This window comes from Anomaloglossus baeobatrachus, chromosome 8 (genome assembly GCF_048569485.1).
Source record: "Anomaloglossus baeobatrachus isolate aAnoBae1 chromosome 8, aAnoBae1.hap1, whole genome shotgun sequence".
NCBI classification, from domain to species: Eukaryota; Metazoa; Chordata; class Amphibia; order Anura; family Aromobatidae; genus Anomaloglossus; species Anomaloglossus baeobatrachus.
In genome coordinates, this window is record NC_134360.1 from 89,923,444 (window position 1) to 89,949,298 (window position 25,855).

At 48.0% G+C, this 25,855-nt stretch overlaps 1 protein-coding gene across 2 annotated transcripts in view; it reads right to left on the minus strand.

The window, feature by feature from the left end:
* Nucleotides 1–25,855, minus strand: part of LOC142249913 (cytochrome P450 2D17-like) — a 173,230-nt gene that overhangs the window by 110,260 nt on the left and 37,115 nt on the right. The window contains exon 3 of one of the 2 annotated variants that reach the window (XM_075321890.1): nucleotides 2,195–2,347. The exons of the other annotated variant lie outside the window; for it this stretch is intronic. Within the exon in view, the coding sequence (XP_075178005.1) occupies nucleotides 2,195–2,347 (153 nt within the window). The remainder of the gene's footprint in view (nucleotides 1–2,194; nucleotides 2,348–25,855) is intronic. 2 annotated transcript variants of the gene reach the window in all.

The window sequence follows — 25,855 nt, forward strand, 5'->3', positions numbered from 1 at the left end:
TTGCATGAAGCACTCTCAAAAATACGCGTGCCTTTCCCGTCCCCTGGCTGACCCAGGGGAAGAAAAGTCCTCTGAGAGCCATGACTTGTTCATCTTGGTTCTTTTAGAGACACAGCGAGGGGACTCCAACCACAGTCTCCCTCGTTGCCACTAACTGGGCCACACACACCCCACTTGACTGGCATCGGTTGACCCCCCCTTTTGACAAAGAAAAAGATGCTTTGCATGAAGCACTCTCAAAAATACGCGTGCCTTTCCCGTCCCCTGGCTGACCCAGGGGAAGAAAAGTCCTCTGAGAGCCATGACTTGTTCATCTTGGTTCTTTTAGAGACACAGCGAGGGGACTCCAACCACAGTCTCCCTCGTTGCCACTAACTGGGCCACACACACCCCACTTGACTGGCATCGGTTGAGCCCCCTTTTGAAAAAGAAAAAGATGCTTTGCATGAAGCACTCTCAAAAATACGCGTGCCTTTCCCGTCCCCTGGCTGACCCAGGGGAAGAAAAGTCCTCTGAGAGCCATGACTTGTTCATCTTGGTTCTTTTAGAGACACAGCGAGGGGACTCCAACCACAGTCTCCCTCGTTGCCACTAACTGGGCCACACACACCCCACTTGACTGGCATCGGTTGAGCCCCCCTTTTGACAAAGAAAAAGATGCTTTGCATGAAGCACTCTCAAAAATACGCGTGCCTTTCGCCTCCCCTGGCTGACCCAGGGGAAGAAAAGTCCTCTGAGAGCCAGGTCCACATTGTCAGTGGACAGACACGTGTGCTTATCTGCCAGCAGACCCCCAGCAGCACTGAAGACAGGTTCCGAGAGAACGCTGGCTGCAGGACACGACAAGATCCTCAAGGCGTACGTGGCGAGCTCAGGCAATTTATCCAGATTGGAAGCCTAAAATGAGCAGGGCTCAAGTTGCACAATAATGGAATCGATGTTTCTTTGCATATACTCATATATCTGTGTGTCTCCCTCTTTTTCCTTGTCCAGCTGTTTTGTTTTCACATGAGTATATGTCCTTGTCACTTTCCCATGTGTTTGTGTTATGTTGTGAGTTGTTTGTCACCTTTTGGACACCTTTCAGGGTGTTTTCTAGGTGTTTTACTGTGTTTGTGATTGCCTGCCATTGTTTCCTATGGGCTCGAGTTCGGTTCGTCGAACGTTCGACGAGCCGAACTCGAGCCAGACCCCCCGTTCGGCGAACCGCCTCGAGCCGAACCGGGACCGGTTCGCTCATCTCTAGACACCACTGAACGACTATGAACAAGCAAAAATACTCACCTTATCGTTGCTCGTTGACACATCATTCATTTTCAAACTGTCGGTCCTCCTTCTGTGCTCCGGTTGTTCATCGTTCCCGAGGCAGCACACATTGCTCCATGTGACACCCTGGGAACGACAAACACAGCTTACCTGCAGCCGCCGGCAATGCGGAAGGAAAAAGGTGGACGGGATGTTACGTCCCGCTCCTCTCCGCCCCTCCGCTTCTATTGGCCGGCCGCTGTGATGCCGAACGTCCCTCCCCCTTCAGGAAAAGGAATGTTCGCCACCCACAGCGACATTGCTCAGCAGGTAAGTGCGTGTGACGGGGGAAAACGACTTTGTGCGCCATGGGCAACTAATTGCCCGTGACGTACAAACGACGGGGGCGGGTACGATCTCTCATGCGATCGCACGATAGATCGTCCTGTGTGACTCCGGCATTACTGTTCTCTAACAAGGAGCTTCACCCCCACAGCCTAGGGCGATTTTCGGTTTTTCATTTTCAATTCCCCCCCCCCTTCTCCCGAGAGCCATAATTTTTTAACATTCTATGGTATTATAGTCCGTTTACCTCATGGGTACACCCGCACATGTTCGGATACACTTCTCTACTGTAGCACCCCAGTGGAGCTATCAGATGCCAATCACTGGCACCAGCCAGTATTAATACATGTGTTTCAAGTCCATTTACCTTCACGAGACTTGGCCACCTCCACACACACTGATTCCTGTTAGTGCACACACTCTGACTCAGAGGCTCCTTCTCACAAACTGAGCTTGTGCCAAACAGTTTCATTATAACAACTGAGACACACCCATGGGTGGAGGTTCAGGATGTGGATAGCAATACACACCCATATATCCAGCTATTCATAAACCTGGCCCTTTAACACCTTAACAAAACTCTATATGAATGTTTGTAACTCACACTTTTGAGATTTGAATTCAGAACAAAGGAACTGTGCTTCTTCTGTCACTCTCTCCTCAAGGGATTTCTTGCCCATCCCAAAGTTTCTAAGTGTTGTCAAAGCAAACCTTCTTTGTTCTTTCCATGAGTTCCCGTAGTGGGCCAGTACTATGCCTGACATATAAAATGTTCATTGTTAAAAAAAGAAATATGATATTTAACCTTCACTTACATGTTTCAATTTGATTTATTCCAGTATTAAAGTTGAATGTTTTTAGATAATAGTTAATTCTGGATTGATATTATTAAAAACAAATGTTATTAACACGTACCAACTACTAAGGCTAAGAAAAGATTTTATTAATTCATGCTGGCGATTACTGCTTGTGGTGCTCATACTCAATACTGTATAAATCAACATGTTTTGAAAATTTGGTTTACAGTTTTTCATAATTTGCATACCATTAATATATGTATACATCCTGTGATTTCCATCAATTCACAATTTTTCCTTTTTGGTATTCTTAAAACAAATGGAGGGAGATAGAAGTCCAAATAGATAAGACTTGTGATCTTTATTCGTCTACATGTTTCAGAGATTGTTCTCCTTCTTCGGGTTAAAAATTACATGATTTTTTGTCCTGAAGAAGAACAATCTCTGAATCGCGTAGGCAAATAAAGATCACAAGTCTTATCTATTTGTACTTGGATTTACTTCCACAGCAGCACAGTTCTTTAAAACTTTCTTTTACCTGCACTTATCGTCGTTTTTGATATTGCAATTTCAGTTTTGAGGAGTGTAGAAAAGGGACAGTTATGTTTCCAAACAGAGAAAGGCTCCATGCAGCTTATTAACTTTTCTGTCGAATCTGCCTCCATTCAAACGTTGCAGTTATTTACATTATTTATGAGTTTTTTGTTTGAATCATTCATGACTAATGCTTATTATGCCCTCACACAAACTCTTTCTAGCTAAAGAATTAACACAAGTGAATGTGCTCTAGACAAACTATTTTTATGGCATCACAAAAGATGGCATCAACAACAAAGAGGCAAAATATTATTTCACCTTCAATTGTTTGATGTTTAATGTACATTTTTTTTGTTTTATGATTTTGGCTATGTTTTTCTTTTCTATATCACAATTTGATTTAAAAATAAAGATTAGAAATCTTGTAATTTTTACACTTTTCACTGAAGTTATTTCCACAGTCATACTTTCTGTTGTTTCTGGAAATACTCACATAGATTAGCAGCAATAGACTCACACTCAATCTTTTCTATAACAGCATATAATGAGCGAGTGCAAAGGTCCTTGTAAAGGGAGGGGGATCAGGGTCAGCCGTGACATCGCCTATTGTGAATGGTGGATCCTGTGCTATCAGCTCAGAACTATAGCTGATGATAATGAGACTGCTGATAACTCTTCCTGTAAGGACAGGTATTTAGAGTCTAAAAGAGCCCAGTACATCATGTAAAAATTACAAGAGTGATAATATTGTTTTTTTTTTCAATACAGATCTTAATTGACACACACACACACACACACACACACACACACACACACTATATATATAGTAGCCGGAATTGCCCGAGATATTACCTAAGTCTCTCTCTCCCTCTCCCCCTTTCCTACTCTCCCATTCTCCCTCTCTTCCACTCTGCCAATCTCCCTCTCTTCCACTCTCCTCTCTCTCTCCCATTCTCCCGCTCTCTCTCTCCCACTCACCCTCTCACCACAGAAATCATATTAACTGACGCATAAGCCGTCTTTGACTAAGAATGTCATTCATTGCATATAGCAACCAATCAGAGCTCCTTTTTAATGATCTGTAGCAAAATAGTAGCATACCTGTAATTGGTTGCTATAGGCCACCTGATAAATATCCAGGCTGTCAAAACAGCCAACATATTGCCTCACAAAACCCCACACAATTAGTATACAGGTAAGGTCATGTGACTTTTATCAGCCTCTACAACAGCATTGGCTAAGTGTGTCTGTTTCTGTGTGTCTCTTTTTGTGTGTGTCTTTTTATGTGTGTGTGTGTGTGTCTCTCTCTTTGTGTGTGTCTCTTTATGTATGTGTGTCTCTTTGTGTGTGTCTTTTTCTGTGTGTGTGAGTCTATAATAACAGATCTGTTCCTAGCTCCATTGACTTTAATGTAAGGAGATTTTTTGGCAAATAATTGTAAAGAATGGGGTTAAATTTTCCCCTGAAAACATAGTTTATGATGTTCCCCGAGTCAAATGAGGTGTCTAAGCAAAATTTCGTGATTGTAAATGCGGTGGTGCGGATTCATTTATCGGACATACACACACACACACACACACACACACACTCACACACATACATACATACACTCAGCTTTATATATTAGACTAGCTGTAGAACCCGGCATTGTCCGGGATAGTGATTAAGTCTCTCTTGCCCAGTTTCCCAATCTCCCTCTCTCTCAATTTCCCTCTGTCTTTCTCCCACTCTCCCTCTCACCACCAAAATCATATAAAGGCTGGAGTCACACTTGCATATGACTCGCACCAGTGCAATGTGAGAAAATCTCGCATTGCACTCGCCCCATGTAAGACAATGCTACAGCTCAAATATTGTTTTTCCTCAGCCCTAATCGGACTGAGGAAAGAATCGTAGCATGCTGCGATTGTCTGCGAGAGCCGTTTCACTCGCACCCATTCAAACGTATGGGTGCGAGAGAAACATCGGACTGCACTTGGATGTTATCCAAGTGCAGTGCGATATACGCACGGGCTGACAATGGACCCCTCCCTCTCCTCCGCAACACCCGCCCTCAGCTTCACAGTCACTTAACACTCGGCTCACGCTCGCAGCAGAGCCTGAGTTGGGGGTCATTAGCATATTGCCTCCATTGCTCTCGCATCGGATGCCGTACACTAATGTGACTCCAGCCTAACTCACACATAAGCTCCTTGATCTGTAACAAAATAGCAGCATACCTGTGATTGGTTATAGGCCACAAGATAAATAACCAGCCTGTCAAAACAGTTACTATATTACCTCAAACATGCAAACAGTTTCTGTGTGTGTCTCTCTTTCTGTGTGTCTCTTTCTCTGTGTGCATCTCTTTCTGTGTGTGTATCTTACTGTGTATGCATCTCTTTCTTTGTGTGTCTCTTTCTGTGTGTGTCTCTTTGTATGGGTGTCTCTTTGTGTGTGTCTCTGTAGGTGCATCTTTCGGTGTGTGTGCATTTTTCGGTGTGTGTGTCTTTTTGAGTGTGTCTCTTTCTGTGTTTCTGTATCTTTTTGTCTGTGTGTCTCTTTCTGTGTGAGTTTATGTGTGTGTGTGTGTGTGTCTTTCTGTGTGTATCTCTTTTGGTGAGTGTCTCTCTTGCTATGTGTGTCTCTTTGGTGTGTGTGTCTCTTTTGGTGTGTGTGTGTCTTTTTCTGTGTCTCTTTTAGTGTGTGTGTCTCATTTGGTGTGTGTGTCTTTGTGTGTGTCTCTTTCTGTGTATGTATGTGTGTGTGTGTCTCTTTCCATGTGTCTGTTTCTATCTGTGTGTGTCTCTTTCTGTGTGTCTCTCTTTCTGTCTGTGTGTCTCTTTTTTTATGGTCTTTTTCACACATCCGTGCAAAACACACCCATTTTGCACTGTCCGTGGTGTTTTTGTGTATGTGTGTGCATGTGTCAGTGTGTGTTTTAGCGTGTGCTGTCAGTTTGCTAGCCGTGTGACATCTGCATAGCACACTGACAGCATGAGCTTCTATACTTACCCGTCCATGGTGCTGCTGTATCTGGCGCAGCTGCTGCTTCTGGTCTCGGTGCAGTGAATATGCAATGAGCATAATGAGCAGGGATTGGAAGCAAGTGACAGCAGTCCTGGAGACATCAGTGGTGAAGACAGATGAGTATAGAAAATATTTTTTTTTTCACAGACACATATTTCTCCGGTACGTGTCACACTGATGTCACACGGAGAACATCAGTGTGCAGGCCGCGTAACAACAATGGTACAAGAGAAAAACTAACATGTCTATGTGTGGCGCACATATGTTCCACATGGACACATGGTCTGTGTGAAAACACGCACGTGTGCGTAAACGCATTGATTTTAATTGGTGTACGTGTGTCCATGCCTCCAGTACGTGTGAAAATGGAAGTCACATGTACTGAAAACACGGACGTTTGAAGGAGGCCTATGAGTGTATCTCTTTTTGTGTGTGTGTCTTTCTGTGTGTATCTTTCTGTGTGTATCTGTTTTTGTGTGTGTGTCTTTCTGTGTCTGTCTCTTTCTGTGTCTGTCTCTTTCTGTCTGTGTGTCTATTTCTGTATGAGTGTGTCTCTTTCTGTGTTTCTTTGTCCATGCCTCTTTTTGTGTGTATGCTTCTTCTTGTGAGTATATCCCTTTTTATGTGTGTGTGTGTGTGTGTGTGTGTGTCTCTTTTTGCATGTGTTTCTCTTTTTGTGTGTGTGTCTCTTTTTGTGTGTGCCTCTTTTTGTGTGTGTGTGTATCTCTTTTTGTGCGTGTGTGTCTTTCTGTGTGTGTGTCTTTCTGTGTGTGTGTGTGTCTTTCTCTGTCCATAAAAGGAGTCTATAAGAACAAATCCATTTCCAGCTTCATTGAGTTTAATGTAAGCAGGAATTTTTTTGTCGAATAACTGTACAACATGGGGTTAACTTTTCCCCTCAAAACATAGTCTATGGCATTCCCTGAGTCAAATGAGGTGTCTGTACAAAATTTCGTGATTGTAAATGCGACGGTGCGGATTCCTTTAGCGGACATACACACACTCACAGACACACATACACTCAGCTTTATATAATACCCGGGATAGTAACTGTCTCTTTGTCTCTCTCCCAGTCTCTGTTTGTTTGTGTCTGTCTCTGTGTGTCTGTCTCTGTCTCTGTCTGTCTGTCTGTCTCTCTTTCCGTGTCTGTCTCTTTCTGTCTCTTTCCGTTTCTGTCTCTTTCTCTCTGTCTGTCTCTATCCATGTGTGTCTCTGTCTCTATGTCTGTCTATGTATCAGTCTCTGTCTGTCTCTCTCTATCTCTGTCTCTCTCTATCTCTGTGTCTGTCTCTCTCTCTATACCGTATCTGTCTGTCTCTCTCTAGCTGTGTCTGTCAGTCTGTCTCTTTCCCAGTCTGTTTCTTTCCCAGTCTGTCTCTTTCCGCGTCTGTCTCTTTCCGCGTCTGTCTCTTTCCGCGTCTGTATCTTTCCGCGTCTGTCTCGTTCCAGGTCTGTCCCGTTCCAGGTCTGTCTCTTTCCAGGTCTCTCTCTTTCCAGGTCTGTCTCTTTCCAGGTCTGTCTCTTTCCTCGTCTGTCTCTTTCCCCGTCTGTCTCTGTCTCTTTCCCTGTCTTTTACCTTGTCTCTGTCTCTTTCCTTGTCTCTGTCTCTTTCCCTGTTTTTGTCTCTTTTCCTCTCTGTTTCTCTACCGACATCTTATTACTAGAGATGAGCGAACCAGTCGTGGTTCGGCTCGAGTTCGGTTCATCGAACGGAGGTCCCGTTCGAGTTCAGTTCGTCGAACGTTCGACGAACCGAACTCAAACCGCATAGGAAACAATGGCAGGCATTCACAAACACATAAAAACACCTAGAAAACACCCTCAAAGGTGTCCAAAAGGTGACAAACAACTCACAACACAACACAAACACATGGGAAAGTGACAAGGACATATACTCATGCAAAAACAAAAGAGCTGGACAAGGAAAAAGAGGAGGAGACACAGATATAGGCATGGCACGCCCTTCTAAAATCATGTAAAACACCGCAAGGTGACTCCAAGCGGAGTCTCCCTTTTTTCCAAAAATTGGGCCACACACACACCCACCCCTTCAGTGGCAGCACTTGTGCCCCAGTTGTACACTTCACAGCTAGATTTGCATCAAGCACATTCAAAAATACGCTATTCTTAACCGTCCCCAGGATGACACCGGGGTAGGTAGCAAAGTCTTTGCTGAACCCTGCTCTGTTCATCTTGGATCATTTTTAAAAACACTGTAAGCAAGGGTTACTCCAAGCGGAGTCTCCCTTTTTTCCAAAAATTGGGCCCCACACACACCCACCCCTTCAGTGGCAGCAGTTGTGCCCCAGTTGTACACTTCACAGCTAGATTTGCATCAAGCACATTCAAAAATACGCCATAATTAACCGTCCCCAGGATGACACCGGGGTAGGTAGCAAAGTCTTTGCTGAACCATGACTTGTTCATCTTGGCTCCTTTTAAAAAAACACAGCAATCAAGGGTTACTCCAAGCGGAGTCTCCCTTTTTTCCAAAAATTGGGCCACACACAGACCCACCCCTTCAGTGGCAGCACTTGTGCCCCAGTTGTACACTTCACAGCTAGATTTGCATCAAGCACATTCAAAAAAACGCCATCCTTAACCGTCCCCTGGATGACACCGGGGTAGGTAGCTAAGTCTTTCCTGCTCCCAGCTCTGTTCATCTTGGCTCCTTTTAAAAAAACACAGCAATCAAGGGTTACTCCAAGCGGAGTCTCCCTTTTTTCCAAAAATTGGGCCCCACACACACCAACCCCTTCAGTGGCAGCAGTTGTGCCCCAGTTGTACACTTCACAGCTAGATTTGCATTAAGCACATTCAAAAATACGCTATTCTTAACCGTCCCCAGGATGACACCGGGGTAGGTAGCAAAGTCTTTGCTGAACCCTGCTCTGTTCATCTTGGATCATTTTTAAAAACACTGTAAGCAAGGGTTACTCCAAGCGGAGTCTCCCTTTTTTCCAAAAATTGGGCCCCACACACACCCACCCCTTCAGTGGCAGCAGTTGTGCCCCAGTTGTACACTTCACAGCTAGATTTGCATCAAGCACATTCAAAAATACGCCATAATTAACCGTCCCCAGGATGACACCGGGGTAGGTAGCAAAGTCTTTGCTGAACCATGACTTGTTCATCTTGGCTCCTTTTAAAAAAACACAGCAATCAAGGGTTACTCCAAGCGGAGTCTCCCTTTTTTCCAAAAATTGGGCCACACACACACCCACCCCTTCAGTGGCAGCACTTGTGCCCCAGTTGTACACTTCACAGCTAGATTTGCATCAAGCACATTCAAAAAAACGCCATCCTTAACCGTCCCCTGGATGACACCGGGGTAGGTAGCTAAGTCTTTCCTGCTCCCAGCTCTGTTCATCTTGGCTCCTTTTAAAAAAACACAGCAATCAAGGGTTACTCCAAGCGGAGTCTCCCTTTTTTCCAAAAATTGGGCCACACACACACCCACCCCTTCAGTGGCAGCACTTGTGCCCCAGTTGTACACTTCACAGCTAGATTTGCATCAAGCACATTAAAAAAAACGCCATAATTAACCATCCCCAGCATGACACCGGGGTAGGTAGATAAAGTCTTTGCTGGACCATGACTTGTTCATCTTGGATCATTTTTAAAAACAATGTAAGCAAGGGTTACTCCAAGCGGAGTCTCCCTTTTTTCCAAAAATTGGGCCCCACACACACCAACCCCTTCAGTGGCAGCAGTTGTGCCCCAGTTGTACACTTCACAGCTAGATTTGCATCAAGCACATTCAAAAATACGCCATAATTAACCGTCCCCAGCATGACACCGGGGTAGGTAGATAAAGTCTTTGCTGAACCATGACTTGTTCATCTTGGATCATTTTTAAAAACAATGTAAGCAAGGGTTACTCCAAGCGGAGTCTCCCTTTTTTCCAAAAATTGGGCCACACAGACACCCCATCAGTGGCAGCTCTTGTGCCCTAGTTGCAAACAGGATGTTTTGATTTGCATCAAGCACATTCCAAATCCACAAGCATTTACTCTCCCCAGGATGACACAGGGGTAGTAAATTCCTTGTGGATCCATGACTTGTTCATTTTGATGAACGTTAGTCTGTCCACAGTGTCACTGGACAGACGCGTGCGCTTATCTGTCAGCACACACCCAGCAGCACTGAAGACACGTTCAGAGACAACGCTGGCAGCTGGACACGACAAAATCTCCAAGACGTAAGTGGAGAGCTCTGGCCATTTTTCAAGATTTGAAGCCCAAAATGAGCAAAGCTCCATTTGCAAAGTCATGGCATCGATGTTCATTTGGAGATACTCCTGTATCATCCTCTCCAGACGTTGACTATGTGTCAGACTTGTTGTCTCTGGTGGCCTTGCAAAGGACGGTCTAAAAAAATTAGGAAAAGATTCCATAAAATTGCTGTTACCAGCACCAGATACGGTGCTACTGGTACGGGTAGACTGTTGAAGATGACGAGACCGTCCCATGGTTGTCAAGTTACAACTGGGAGATTCACTTCCTGCACCTGCACGGTTGTTTGGTGGAAAAGCCGAGCTAAGATCGAGTAACAGCTTCTGCTGATACTCCTGCATACGTGCGTCCCTTTCTATGGCTGGAATTATGTCACAAAATTTGGACTGGTACCGGGGATCTAATAGTGTGGCAAGCCAGTAGTCATCATCACTTCTAATTTTGACAATACGAGGGTCATGTTGGAGGTAGTGCAGCAAGAAGGCGCTCATGTGTCTTGCGCAGCCATGCGGACCAAGTCCACGCTGTGTTTGTGGCATAGAGGTGCTAACCGTTCTTTCTTCCTCTGACATCTCCCCCCAACCTCTTTCAACTGAAATTTGACCAAGGTCTCCCTCATCCGCTGAGTCTTCCATGTCCATGGACAGTTCGTCCTCCATTTCTTCATGTTCTCCTGCCCCTTCCTCAACATTTCGTCTGCTACCATGCGCCCTTGTTGATCCCTGTCCCCCATGGTCCCATGCCTGCCGCGTTGGTGATGATGAACGTCTGGACCTTGGAGATGTTGTTGTGTCTTGCGCATATGAATCCTCCTGTAGTTCCTCCCCTTCCTGTTGTCCCACCCCCTGACTCCGAATAGTGTTGAGCGTGTGCTCCAGCATGTAAATGACTGGAATTGTCATGCTGATAATGGCATTGTCAGTGCTAAACATATTCGTCGCCATGTCGAAACTGTGCAGAAGGGTGCATAGGTGCTTGATCTGAGACCACTCCATCAGGGTGATCTGCCCCACCTCTGCATCTCGTTGGCCCAGGCTATACGTCATGATGTATTGCACCAGGGCTCGGCGGTGCTGCCACAGTCACTGTAACATGTGGAGAGTCGAATTCCAGCGTGTCGGCACATCGCATTTCAGGCGATGAACCGGCAGGCCGAAAGACTTCTGGAGAGATGCAAGTCGCTCAGCTGCGGCGTTTGAACGGCGGAAGTGAGCAGACAGTTTTCGTGCCCTGGTCAGAAGGCCATCTAGGCCGGGATAGTGTGTTAAAAATTGCTGGACAACAAGGTTCAACACGTGAGCCATACAAGGCACGTGTGTCACCTTGCCCAGGCGAAGGGCCGCACCCAGGTTTGCAGCATTGTCACACACGGCCTTACCAGGCTGCAGGTTGAGTGGAGACAACCATTTATTAAACTCGGACCGCAGAGCTGACCACAACTCCTCAGCTGTGTGACTCCTATTCCCAAGACATGTCAAGCTAAAGACCGCCTGATGCCATTGCGCTCTGCTGCCAGCATAGTAATGAGGGGTGCGTGATTCCTTCTGCGCAGTTAGAACGCTGGTGGCCTGACCAGGCAGGCTTGGGGTGGAGGTGGAGGACCCAGATGAGGTGGAGGAGGCAGAAGCAGTGGCGGAACTTGGACAGACAGAGGATTGACACACAAGTCATGGGGACGGCAAGACTTGTGCAGCAGACCCTTCACCATCTATCACCATAGTTACCCAGTGCCCAGTCAGCGACATGTAACGTCCCTGTCCATGCTTACTAGTCCAAGTATCGGTGGTGAAATGCACCCGTTGACACACAGAGTTTCTCAAGGAAGCGGTGATGTTGTGTGCGACATGCTGGTGTAGCGTGGGCACACCTTTCTTAGAGAAGTAGTGGCGACTGGGCATCTGGTACTGGGGCACAGCGACAGACATAAGGTCTCTAAAATCCTGTGTGTCCACCAGGCGGAAAGGCAGCATTTCGGTAGCCAAGAGCTTACAGAGGGATAAAGTCAACCTCATAGCTTTGTCATGGGTCACAGGAAATGGCCTTTTATTTGTCCACATCTGAGGGACAGAGATCTGGCTGATGTGTGTAGACGGTGTTGAGTAGGGTGTCCCTGGAAAAATGCAGCTTTGTGAGGAAAGTCTTTAAACTTGCCAAATAACAAATATACCCAAAGCAAGCCATAATTATGAATATACAAAATTTTATTTATGCTGCAGGGAAATCAAATTACAGGCAATACATATATATGTATTGCCTGTAATTTAATTTCCCTGCAGCATAAATAAAATTTTGTATATTCATAATTATGGCTTGCTTTGGGTATATTTGTTATTTGGCAAGTTTAAAGACTCTTTTCTTCTGGTTTCATGATTATTTGAGTTGTTGCCATTATAATTGTTAAGTGGCCCTCTTTTGTCTCATTTGTGAGGAAAGTGCAGGCGTAGACATGATGTCGCCTTCATCCAACGTTGGTGCTATCGATGTCTGAGAGAGCTGTACACACGTACTTGTTTCCCCTTCCAAACCAACTGACGACCTACCAAGCAAACTGCCTGTTGCGGTTACAGTGGTGGAAGTTGTGCGTGGAAAACCAGGTGTGACAGCTGTCCCCACAGTCCTAGAAGATGAAGAGCACGCGGATGCACTAGAAGGGGCAGGCGGTGGATGGTTCGCTCCGCTAGGCCGCATTGCAGCACGGTGAGCTTCCCACCGGGACATATGATATTTATTCATGTGACGATTCATGGAAGAAGTTGTCAAACTGCTGAGGTTTTGACCTCTACTAACAGAATCATGACAAATTTTACAGATCACATAATTTGGGCAATCTTTTGCTATGTCAAAAAAGGACCAGGCTAGGCAAGGCTTAGAGGGCATGCGACCTGCTTATCCACCCCGACTAGTGCTCAGAGGCACAGTGGTGGCTGAGGATGCAGTTGTAGACGTGCTACCAGTACTCCTACTCTGTCCAGGAAGGCGCAAGGTAACTTCGTCGTCAGTTGCATCCTCCTCCACCGCCTCTGTTGACCTCCTCGAGTGCCTGACTGTGGGTTGACAGTAGGTGGGATCTAGAACTTCCTCATCAATTGTTGTGTTTGCACTCCCCTCAACCTCAGACCGAGCCTCTTCTTGCCCTGACCGAATATTTAAGTTGTCATCCCAATCTGGTGTCTGCGTCTCATCGTCATCAGTATGTTCCTCATTGTCTATAACAACAGGTGTTACAGTTTGTGAAAAAGGGTCAACATTAGAAACTTGGTCCTCACGGCCTGAATCAGAGTCACAAAGGTTCTGGGCATCACTGCAGACCATTTCCTGGTCTGTACTCACTGTAGCTTGGGAGCAGACCTCTGATTCCCAGGCTATAGTGTGACTGAACAGCTCTGCAGACTCAGCCATCTCAGTTCCACCATACTGTGCAGGGCGGATGGAGACTTCAGAGCTGGGAGAAAGCAAGTTTGATTGGGATGACAACTCAGAGGACTGGTGTTTTTTGGATGCGGTAGTTGAGGTGGCGGAGAGGGCACTTGTTGGACCACTTGAGATCCATTCAAGCATTTTCCTTTTTTGGCCATCATCTACCTTTGTTCCAGTTGTTCGTGGCCGTAAAAAAGGGAGCACATCGGATTGTCCACGGTAAGTAGTAGACATCTTACTTTTGCTGGAAGATGGTCTATCTTCAGCAGATGTTAATGGAGCTTTGCCACCTTCCCCACGGACAAACCCTTTTTTTCCTTTTCCAACATGCCTCTTCCCCTTTCCACCAGCATCTGTCATTTTGCCACTCATGTTGATTGCGACAAGATTGTGCACTTAAAATGTGGTAGTAAAAATTGAGAGGTGGTGTAGATTGCAGCAGTGGTCTAGCTTTATTAACAGCAGAATAAACAACAATAATTATCCCTGACAATGCAACTACGGCCCTTAAACTGGCAGCAGTGTTTGCTAGTATAATGGCTTAGTAACAATGAGTTTGAGTGTGCAATGCAGGCAGGCGTGCTGCAAATATCTTTGCACTAGTGGAACAATACAGAAGTCCAACAGCCACGTTTAGGATGCCACTAAGTTCACTCAGTGTTTGCTAGTATAATGGCTTAGTAACAATGAGTTTGAGTGTGCAATGCAGGCAGACATGCTGCAAATATCTTTGCACTAGTGGGACAATACAGAAGTCCAACAGCCACGTTTAGGATGCCACTAAGTTCACTCAGTGTTTGCTAGTATAATGGCTTAGTAACAATGAGTTTGAGTGTGCAATGCAGGCAGACATGCTGCAAATATCTTTGCACTAGTGGGACAATACAGAAGTCCAACAGCCACGTTTAGGATGCCACTAAGTTCACTCAGTGTTTGCTAGTATAATGGCTTAGTAACAAGGAGTTTGAGTGTGCAATGCAGGCAGACGTGCTGCAAATATCTTTGCACTTGTGGGACAATACAGAAGTCCAACAGCCACGTTTAGGATGCCACTAAGTTCACTCAGTGTTTGCTAGTATAATGGCTTAGTAACAATGAGTTTGAGTGTGCAAAGGGCAGGAGGGTACAGTGGCAGGGTTGTGGGTCTCTGGGTAGAGGAAAGGAAGCCTGCCTTTCTATCCCTCCTAATGGGGAAATGCAGCGAGGAAATCCCTGACCTTAGCTACACAGACGCTGTCATCTTGTGTAGCTGTTAAACTCTGTTTTCACGGACCTGTCACCTATGGCTCTGACCCTGCCGGTATTAGCCCTTAAAAGGACTGATAGAAAGTGCTATCCCTATTGTGAGACTGTGACCGGGGTTATCTATGACGGCCGGTATGTCTCGCCCCGGTTGTGCTCACTCCATGATAGAAAGTAAATCCACTCTAGGGTTAATGCTGTTTCCCTACAGGCTGAAGGAAGGGTTAAATGGAAACAGGAACGAGGGGCAGGTGTGCTGGGTGTGAGGGAGTGATCACAACTCCCTGAGTCTCTGCTGGAGAGACATGTATATTGCTGTGGATTTTTGTTTGGACATTAAACACCGTGTGCTGTGAACCTTGATGCCTGGATCCCGTGTCTTCTGCTGCGCAGCCGACCGCGCTACCTCACATATGGTGGAGAATCGGCGGGCATGCCAGCCCGGTGAGGTGTACTTCCTTTTCTGGTGATCCGGTAGCACATGTCCTGGATTCAAGCAGCTATACTACGGCCCAAACCCAGCGACGCCATGGAGGACATACTAAGGCATTTGGCTCAGGCTAATGCACAGCAGCAGCAGGCTAATGCACAACAACAAGAGGCTAATGCACAGCAACAACAGGTGAATACCCACCTGCTCCGGACGTTGGAGCAACAGCAGCAACAGCACCAGCAATCCTTGAAATTGCAGGAAAAAAGGCACCAAGAACAGATGGTTCTCCTGGCCAAGTCAATCCGTGCCGGACCGGCAGCAACAACCCCGGGACCGGGTGACGACGGCAGCGTCCGGAAAGCGGTGAGACAAGCGTTGCAAAAGATGACCCCGGGGGATGATGTGGAAGCGTTCCTGGCAGTGTTTGAGCGGGTGGCCGAGCGGGAAAAGCTGCCGACCCCCCAGTGGGCTGAGGTATTGTCGCCCTATCTGACGGGGGAACCCCAAAAAGCGTACCTGGACCTCGGTACCGAGGACGCCATTGACTATGTGACCCTGAAAGCCGAAATACTGGCTCGGTTGGGGGTGAATACCTATGTACGGGCTCAGCGGGTAAATCAGTGGTTCTATGAGGAAGCCAAACCCGTACGCTCCCAGGCCTATGACTTATTACATCTTGTAAAAAAGTGGTTGCAGCCTGACACTCTGAGCCCGGCGCAAATGGTGGAAAGGGTAGTAGTGGATCGTTTTGTGCGCACTTTACCCGTCACCGTTCAACGGTGGGTAGGACAGGGTGACCCGAGTACCCTGGACCAATTAGTGTCCCTGGTAGAGCGGCATGTGGCTACGCAGGACTTGATACGGGACACTGAGACTTTGCGTACCGCCCGTCGGTCCGGCCCCTCCAAGCCTAGGGCCAAGGACCCACCGCCGACACCGGTACAGGAGTCCGCTACCATCCTGGCTGAGGCCGCGCCCGCCGTTCCTGAGGTCCGGAAGGCCATGTACCCTAAACGACAACTTGTGAAGGGGGTTTCCTTCCCTATTAGATGTTGGCGGTGCCAGCGGGTGGGACATATGGAAGCCCAGTGTCCCCTGACCACGGAGCCCATGGATTGTGGGGTTACCCGGCGGGGTTCAATGTATGCTCAGGTGGTGTGTACCGCTGACCTGGTTCCCCCAGAGACTGAGCCCCACTTGTGCCAAATACAGGTGAATGGATGTCCGGTTACAGGATTGTTGGATTCCGGAAGCTTAGTGACCCTTGTGCGATCCACCTTGAGGGCTAAAGTAAAGGCCACAGGACGTACCGTGGGGGTGGTTTGCATACATGGGGACCGCCGAGACTATCCCACGGGGATTGTCACCATCACAGCACCTTGCGGTCAGGTGCAACATGAGGTGGGACTGCTTAACACTCTTCCTTATGACGTGATCCTAGGACGGGATCTGCCCTATTTTTGGACTTTATGGAAGGGAACCCCTAGGTCCCCTCCGATATTGGTCAGTCCGGGGCCTGAGCTCTACAATCCTGAATCCGGGACACCTGCCGTAGGGGTCCCCATGATAGGGACAGAATGTGAACCCGATAGGTCGCCCCTAGAGGTATTGGCAGGAGAGGCTGAGACGGTCGAGCCCATCCCGGACTTGGAGGCATCCCCGGATGCGTTTGGGACAGCCCAACTCCAGGACCCTACGTTAATACATGCCCGGAATAGGGTGTTAGTAATTGACGGGGTGGCCCAGCTGCCCGGTGCCCAGGTAAGGTACCCCCATTTCGCTCTTAAACAGGATTTACTCTACCGGGTAGATGAAATACGGGGCGTGGGGGTGGAGCAATTGGTGGTGCCCCAGCCGTATCGCCGGCGGGTCCTCGACTTGGCTCATAAACATCTGATGAGTGGCCACCTAGGGGTCAAGAAAACGCAGGAGCGAATATTGCAAAGGTTCTATTGGCCCGGGGTCTTTGGGGAGGTAAAACGGTTCTGCGAAACCTGCCCGGAGTGTCAGCTTACCGCACCACTGGTCCACTTTCGCAGTCCGTTGGTGCCGTTACCCATTATAGAAGTCCCTTTTGAACGGATAGGGATGGATCTGGTGGGGCCCCTCGTAAAGTCTGCTCGAGGGCACCAACACATCCTAGTGATCGTTGACTATGCCACCCGGTATCCAGAGGCGATACCTCTCAGACATACTGCGGCGAAGCTTATAGCTCGGGAGTTGTTTTCTGTGTTCTGCCGGGTGGGGTTGCCCAAGGAGATCCTTACGGATCAGGGGACCCCATTCATGTCTAAAGTGACCAAAGAACTATGCCGGCTACTCCAGATCAAGCAGTTGCGTACGTCTGTGTATCATCCTCAGACGGATGGGTTAGTAGAACGATTTAATAAAACCTTGAAAACCATGCTAAAAAGGGTGATCTCCAAAGACGGGAAGGACTGGGATATGATGCTTCCCTATTTGATGTTTGCCATCCGAGAGGTGCCACAGGCATCCACGGGGTTTTCGCCTTTTGAATTGTTATACGGGCGACATCCCCGGGGATTGTTGGACCTGGCAAAGGAAACATGGGAGCAAGAGCCCACCCCCCATAAAAGTGGGATTGAACACATTTTAGGAATGCAGAACCGCATAAGCGCGGTCATGCCAATTGTGAAGGAGCATTTACAGGAGGCTCAGGCCGCGCAAAGCGGCCGCTATAATAGACAAGCCACCGTGCGGACCTTTAAACCCGGGGATCGGGTGTTGGTATTAATCCCCACGGCGGAGAGTAAATTCCTGGCTCAGTGGCAAGGCCCCTACGAGATAAAGGAAAAAGTCGGGGTGGTCAACTATAAAGTATTGCAGCCCGGTAGGCGGAAACCTGAACAAATATACCATGTCAACCTATTAAAACCGTGGCAGGAACGGGAAAGCCTGATGGTTGAGTTTCCCCCATCTCCCTCCTCTTCGGGTCGTTCACTCCCGGCTTCAGCGACCTCCGGAGAGGACGAACCGGAAGTAAGGATCGGAGAAGCCCTCACCAAGCAACAGAGGCGAGAGGCCAGACGGCTGGTTCAGCAGAACCCCGATGTCTTCTCCGAGTTGCCGGGTAGGACCAGTCTGATACGACATGACATTGTCACCGAGCCCCACCTGAAGGTACGCCTGAAGTCATACCGCGTGCCGGAGGCTCGAAGACAAGCCATATCAGAAGAAGTGAAGACAATGCTACGCCTGGGGGTCATCGAAAAATCCCGGAGTGAATGGGCTAGTCCCATTGTCCTAATACCAAAACCCGATGGCTCCTTAAGGTTCTGCAATGACTTCCGGAGATTGAACGAAATATCCAAGTTCGATCTCTACCCCATGCCCCGGGTGGATGAGCTGATTGATAGGCTGGGACAGGCGCGATATTTTACCACGCTCGACCTGACCAAGGGGTACTGGCAGGTGCCACTGACGGAGTCCGCCAAGGAGAAAACCGCTTTTGTTACGCCGGAGGGTCTCTTCCACTATGTTGTCTTGCCTTTTGGGTTACATGGCGCTCCGGCCACGTTCCAGAGGTTGATGGACTTGGTGCTGGAACCCCACCAGGCGTATGCATCAGCGTACCTTGATGACATCATTATTTACAGCTCCGATTGGCAGACCCACTTGGAACAGGTACAAGCGGTGGTAGACGCGCTTCGAATAGCCGGATTGACAGCCAATCCCAAGAAATGTGCGTTGGGACTCACGGAAGCCCGCTACTTGGGCTACGTGATAGGCCAAGGAGTGATTAAGCCCCAAATTAACAAGGTTGAGGCGATCCAGAAGTGGCCTAGACCCCTGACCACGAAGCAGGTTAGGGCCTTCCTGGGTATCGTGGGGTACTACAGGAGGTTTGTAAAGGATTTTGCGGGACTATCAGCCCCCTTGACGGACCTTCTCAAAGGCAAGAAGTCCATCATGGTACGCTGGACTCCGCAGGCCGAGGACTCCTTCCGGGCCCTGAAGGGGGTCCTGTGCGGACAGCCCGTTCTCGTACACCCTGATTTCCGGAAGGAGTTCATAGTACAGACTGACGCCTCAGAGGTCGGCCTGGGGGCAGTGTTGTCTCAGGTGGTTCAGGGGGAGGAACACCCCGTCACCTTCTTAAGTAGGAAGCTCACCCCTCCCGAGCGGAATTATAGCGTAGTGGAGAAGGAGTGCCTGGCGATCAAGTGGGCCTTGGAGTCCCTACGCTATTACCTGCTGGGACGGCAGTTTCGCTTGGTGACGGATCACTCTCCACTGGTCTGGATGAGGTCCGCCAAGGAACGGAATGCCCGGGTTACCCGGTGGTTCCTTTCTCTGCAGAACTTCCGGTTTACGGTTGAACACCGGGCCGGTAGGTTGCAGGGCAACGCCGATGCCTTGTCCCGCGGCCCGTGTTTGCTGGCAGGAGTTCGACCCCGCTCGCTTGAACTGAGGGGGGGGGTATGTGAGACTGTGACCGGGGTTATCTATGACGGCCGGTATGTCTCGCCCCGGTTGTGCTCACTCCATGATAGAAAGTAAATCCACTCTAGGGTTAATGCTGTTTCCCTACAGGCTGAAGGAAGGGTTAAATGGAAACAGGAACGAGGGGCAGGTGTGCTGGGTGTGAGGGAGTGATCACAACTCCCTGAGTCTCTGCTGGAGAGACATGTATATTGCTGTGGATTTTTGTTTGGACATTAAACACCGTGTGCTGTGAACCTTGATGCCTGGATCCCGTGTCTTCTGCTGCGCAGCCGACCGCGCTACCTCACACTATGCTGTACAGCGCTGTGTATAGAGCGTACACAGCAGTATCGGAGATAGGCGCTGCGCCAGCGGTGACTGACACCAAGGACGCAGAAGGCAGATAATGGCGAGCTGGAGGAAAATGTCCGTTTTTATAATGCAGGGACATGTGACATGGACATCCTATCACACATGCCGTTGCTTCTCTGGCTAAAAGTCCACTTAGCTGTGTGTGTGTCTGGGATTGGCTGACATGCTGGCCCGCCCCACTACACGCACGCGCTTAGGGAAGGAAGACAAGGAAAAAAAAAAAAATGGCGATCGCCATTATCCATACAGCAGTGATCTGAATGCGCTGTTCCCGCACACTATACACTGAAATTTCATAATAGTGTGAGTCACATTATCTGCCTATTACAGCGGAAAGCCAGCTAGTAATTAGCTGGTCTTTTTGCTGCTAGAACCGTTCTCGAACGTATCTAGAACTATCGAGCTTTAGCAAAAAGCTTGAGTTCTAGTTCTATCTAGAACAGCCCCCAAAATCACTCGAGCCGCGAACTGGAGAACCTCGAACCGCGAACCGCGCTCAACTCTACTTATTACCTCACACATAAGCTTGTTATACTATGAATGTCTTTCGTTCCTATAGCAACCAATCACGGCTCCTATTAATAACCTATAGCTTGTAGCTCCATTGACTTAAATGGTGGCAGGTTTGTTGGAGAGTAACTGTAAAGCACGGAGTTAAATTTTCCCGTTAATTCCTTTAGCGGACATACACACACACATACATACATACATACACACATACACTCAGCTTTATATATTAGACTAGCTGTAGTACCCAGGCGTTGCCCGAGATAGTAATTGTCTCTTTCCCAGTCTGTCTGTCTGTGTCTGTCTGTCTATCTCTTTCTGTCTGTGTGTCTGTCTCTGTGTGTGGCTCTGTCTGTGTGTCTGTCTCTTTCCCTGTCTGTCTGTGTGTCTGTCTCTATCCATGTCTGTCTGTCTGTTTGTGTCTATCTCTCTGTCTGTCTCTGTATCAGTCTCTCTGTCTATCTCTGTGTCTGTCTGTCTCCTTTCCCCTCTGTCTCTTTTCCTCTATGTCTCTTTTCCCCCAATGTCTCTTTCCACCTCTGTCTCTTTTCCCCTCTGTCTCTTTCCCCCTTTGTCTATCTCTTTCCCTGTCTGCCTGCCTCTGTCTGTCTCTTTGACTGTCTCTCTCTCTGTCTCTTTCCCTGTCTGTCAGTTTCTGTATGTGCTTATGTCTGTCTGTCTCTTTCTGTCTCTCTCTATCCGTCTCCCTACCAACATCTTATTACCTCACACATAAGCTTCTTGTACTAACAATTTATTTGGCTCCTATAGCAACCAATTACAGCTCCTATTAGTAAGCTGTAGCTCCTATCTCCATTGATTTTAATGGAGACAGGTGTTTTGGAGAGTAACTGTAAAGCGTGGGGTTACATTTTCCTGTCAAAACATAGTCTATGACGTTCCCTGAGTTACATGGGGTGTCTGTGCAAAATTTCATGATTGTAAATGCGACGGTTCGAATTCCTTTAGCGGACATACATACACAGACACACACACACACACACACACACACACACACACACACACACATACACATACATACGCTCAGCTTTATATATTAGACTAACTGTAGTACCCGGGCGTTACCCGGGATAGTAACTGTCTCTCTCTCTCTCTCTCTCCCAGTCTCTGTCTGTTTGTCTCCTGTCTATCTCTTTCCTTGTCTGTTTTGTGTGTCTGTCTGTGTCTAGCTCTCTGTCTCTCTCTATCTCTGTATCTCTGTGTCTGTCTGTCTCTTTCCCCGTCTGTCTCTTTCCCCGTCTGTCTCTTTCCCCGTTTGACTCTTTCACCGTCTGACTCTTTCACCGTCTGACTCTTTCACCGTCTGACTCTTTCCCCGTCTGACTCTTTCCCCATCTGTCTCTTTCCAGGTCTGTCGCTTTCCCCGGTCTGTCGCTTTCCCCGTCTGTCTCTTTCCCTGTCTGTCTCTTTCCCCGTCTGACTCTTTCCCTGTCTGACTCTTTCTCCGTCTGACTCTTTCCCCGTCTGACTCTTTCCCCGTCTGACTCTTTCCCCGTCTGACTTTTTCCCTGTCTGACTTTTTCTCCGGTCTGTCTCTTTTGCTGTCTGTGTCTTTCCAGGCCTATCTCTTTCCCCATCTGTCTCTTTCCCCGTCTGTCTCTTTCCACAGTCTGTCTCCATCTCTCTTTACCCATCTGTCTCTTTCCCCATCTGTCTCTTTCCCTGTCTCTCTTTCCCCATCTGTCTCTCTCCCCATCTGTCTCTTTCCTTGTCTGTCTCTATCTGTCTCTTTCCCCATCTGTCTTTTTCCTTGTCTGTCTCTTTCCCCATCTGTCTCTTTCCTTGTCTGTCTCCATCTGTCTCTTTCCCCATCTGTCTCTTTCCCCGTCTTTCCCTGTCTGTGTTTGTCTCTTTCACTGTCTGTCTTTTTCCCTTTCTTTCTGTTTCCAGGTATGTCTCTTTGCAGGTCTGTCTCTTTCCAGGTCTGTCTCTTTCCCCATCTGTCTCTTTCCAGGTGTGTCTCTTTCCACGTCTGTCTCTTTCCCAGTCTTTCCCTGTCTGTCTTTGTCTCTCTGTCTGTCTCTTTTGCTGTCTGTCTCTTTCCAGGTCTGTCTCTTTCCCTGTCTGTCTTTGTCTGTCTCTCTGTCTATCTCTTTTGCTGACTGTCTTTTTCCCCGTCTGTCTGTTTCCCCGTCTGTCTGTTTCCCCGTCTGTCTTTGTCTGTCTCTTTCCTTGTCTGTCTCTCTTTGCCTCTTTCCCTGTCTGTCTCTTTCCCCATCTCTTTCTTTGTCTGTCTCTCTGTCTGTATCTTTCCCCATCTGTCTCTTTCCAGGTCTCTGTCTCTTTCCTGTGTGCCTCTTTCTCTGTCTGTGCCTGTCTGTCTGTCTCTGTCTGTCTGTCTCTCAGTCTGTGTCTGTCTCTCCACCGACATCATATTACCTCACACATAAGATTCTTAATCTATGAATATCCTTTGTTCCTAGAGCAACCTATCACAGCTCCTATTAATAGCCTGTAGCTCGCACCTCCATTCACTTTAATGGAGGCAGGTTTTTTTGGAGTAACTGTAAAGCGTGGGGTTACATTTTCTTGTCAAAACATAGTCTATGACGTTCCCTGAGTCACATGAGGCGTCTGTGCAAAATTTTGTGATTCTAAATACGACGGTGCGGATGCCTTTAGCGGACATACACACACACACACACACACACACATACATACAGACAGACAGACAGACATACATACATACATACACACATACACTCAGCTTTATATGTTAGACTAGCTGTAGTACCCGGGCGTTGCACTGAATAGTAACTGTGTCTCTGTCTCTCTCCCAGTCTCTGTCTGTTTGTCTCTGCCTGTTTGTCTTTGTCTGTTTGTCTCTGTCTGTTTGCCTCTGTCTCTGTCTTTTTGTCTCTGTCTGTCTCTGTGTGTGTGTCTCTGTGTGTGTGTCTCTGTGTGTCTGTCTCTGTGTGTCTGTCTCTGTGTGTCTGTCTCTGTGTGTCTGTCTTTGTGAGTTTGTCTCTGTCTGTCTCTATCCATCTCTGTCTGTGTCTATCTCTGTCTGTCTGTGTCTATCTCTCTATCTATCTCTCTGTCTGTCTCTCTCTATCTCTGTGTCTGTCTCTCTATGTCTGTCTCTCTCTCTGTCTGTCTGTCTCTCTGTCTGTCTGTCCCTCTGTCTGTCTGTCCCTCTCTATCTCTGTGTGTCTGTCAGTCTCTTTCCTTGCCTGTCTCTTTCCCCGTCTGTCTCATTCCCCATCTGTCTCGTTCCCCGTCTGTCTCGTTCCCTGTCTGTCTTTTTCCCTGTCTGTCTCGTTCACCGTCTGTCTCATTCCCCGTCTGTCTCATTCCCTGTCTGTCTCTTTCTAGTTCTGTCTCCTTCCAGGTCTGTCTCTTTCCTCGTATGTCTATTTCCCCGTCTGTCTCTATCTCTTTCCCTGTCTCATTGCTTGTCTCTGTCTCTTTCCCTGTTTTTGTCTCTTTCCCTGTTTTTGTCTCTTTCCCTGTCTCTGTCTCTTTCCCTGTCTCTGTCTCTTTCCCTGTCTCTGTCTCTTTCCCTGTCTCTGTCTCTTTCGCCATTTGTCTCTTTCGCCATCTGTCTCTTTCCCTGTCTGTCTCTTTCCCTGTCTCTTTCCCTGTCTCTTTCCCTGTCTGTCTGTGTCTGTCTGTATCTGTCTCTTTGACTGTCTGTCTCTCTCTGTCTCTTTCCCTGTCTGTGTCTATCTGCCTCTGTCTCTTTGACTGTTTGTCTCTCTCTCTTTTTCTTTTTCCCTATCTGTCTCTGTCTGCCTCTGTCTGTCTCTTTTCCTGTCTGCGTCTTACTCTGTCTGTGTGTCTCTCTTTCTGTCATTTTCTCGCTATCCGTCTCTCCACCGACATCTTATTACCTCACACATAAGTTTCTTATACTAACAATTTATTTTGTTCCTATAGCAACCAATTACAGCTGCTATTAATAACCTACTGTATAGCTTGCAGCTTCATTGACTTTAATGGAGGCAGGTTTTTTTGGAGAGTAACTGTAAAGCGCGGTGTTAAATTTCCATATCAAAATATAGTCTATGATGTTCCCTGAGTCACATGGGGAGTCTGTGCAAAATTTCGTGATTATAAAAGCGATGGTGCGGATTCCTTTAGTGGACATACATACACACATACCTACATACATACATACATACATACATACAGTACATACACTCAGCTTTGTATATTAGACTAGATTTAGTACCCGGCGTTGCCCGGGATAGTAACTAAGTGTCTCTCTCCCACTCTCCCACTCTCTCTCTCCCTCTCTGTCTGTCTCCCTCTCTGTCTGTTTTTCTCTCTGTCTGTCTCTGTGTCTGTCTCTGTGTCTGTCTCTCTGTCTGTCTCTCTGTCTGTCTCACTGTCTGTCTCTCTATCCGTCTCTCTGTCTGTCTCTCTATCCGTCTCACCACCAAAATCATATTAACTGGCACATAAACTGTCTTATACTAAGAATGGTCTTTCTTGCCTACACCGGATCTGCGGTATGGCTCGAGGGACTCTACCGGACCCGGGGGTCACGCGGACACTTTGAATAAAAAGGGGGGACGTATTTGTACGGGAGTTGTTCAAGAACTGTCTGTGACGCCACCCACGGTGTGTGGTGAGATGTAGCACCACCGCTACTGTTGTGGGGCTCCCAGGGGCGATGGGCTGGCAGGTGGATGTTAACCCCAACGTGGGCAGGGATGGATGCCCCGGGGCCCGGTGTCTCTGTGCAAGGGATGATAATGGCAGGGGCCGGCGCACCCGGTCAGGCCGGGAAAGTTACTCACTGTTGAATCAATCACACAAGTCTTTTGGTAAACCAAGGTGATGGTGGCCGGCTGCTGCAGATGGGTGTATCTGGTCCCACACCCAAGCTTATGGTCACTACCCCTTTCCTCTGCACTTTGTGTTTCTTTATGTAGACTTCCCGGTGTGTAATGCAGGAGTCCGCTCCCGGTCCTCTGGTTGGGAGCCGTGCCCGTCAGACGCTGACCCCGTGGATCTACCAGGCCCTGGCAGATGCCCTATCCCTCTCTATGGTGGTTGTCTACTTTTCGGGACTTAGGTTGGGACAGGACCTGGAATCCTGCCCTCAATCGGCTAATTAGCTAGGCCGTCGGTGCCAGTCCTGGCTTCAGGGTCCGAGTACCCCCTTGTGTGCACGGTTTCCGGGTCGGTTCTCTGGTGTCGGTACCGGCAGGCTACAACCCTGCACCGGTCTACCTCGGATCTGCCAAGCCGTCTTCCCGTCTCCTGCTGGCGGTGACCACCGTCTGCCACCTAGCCAATGT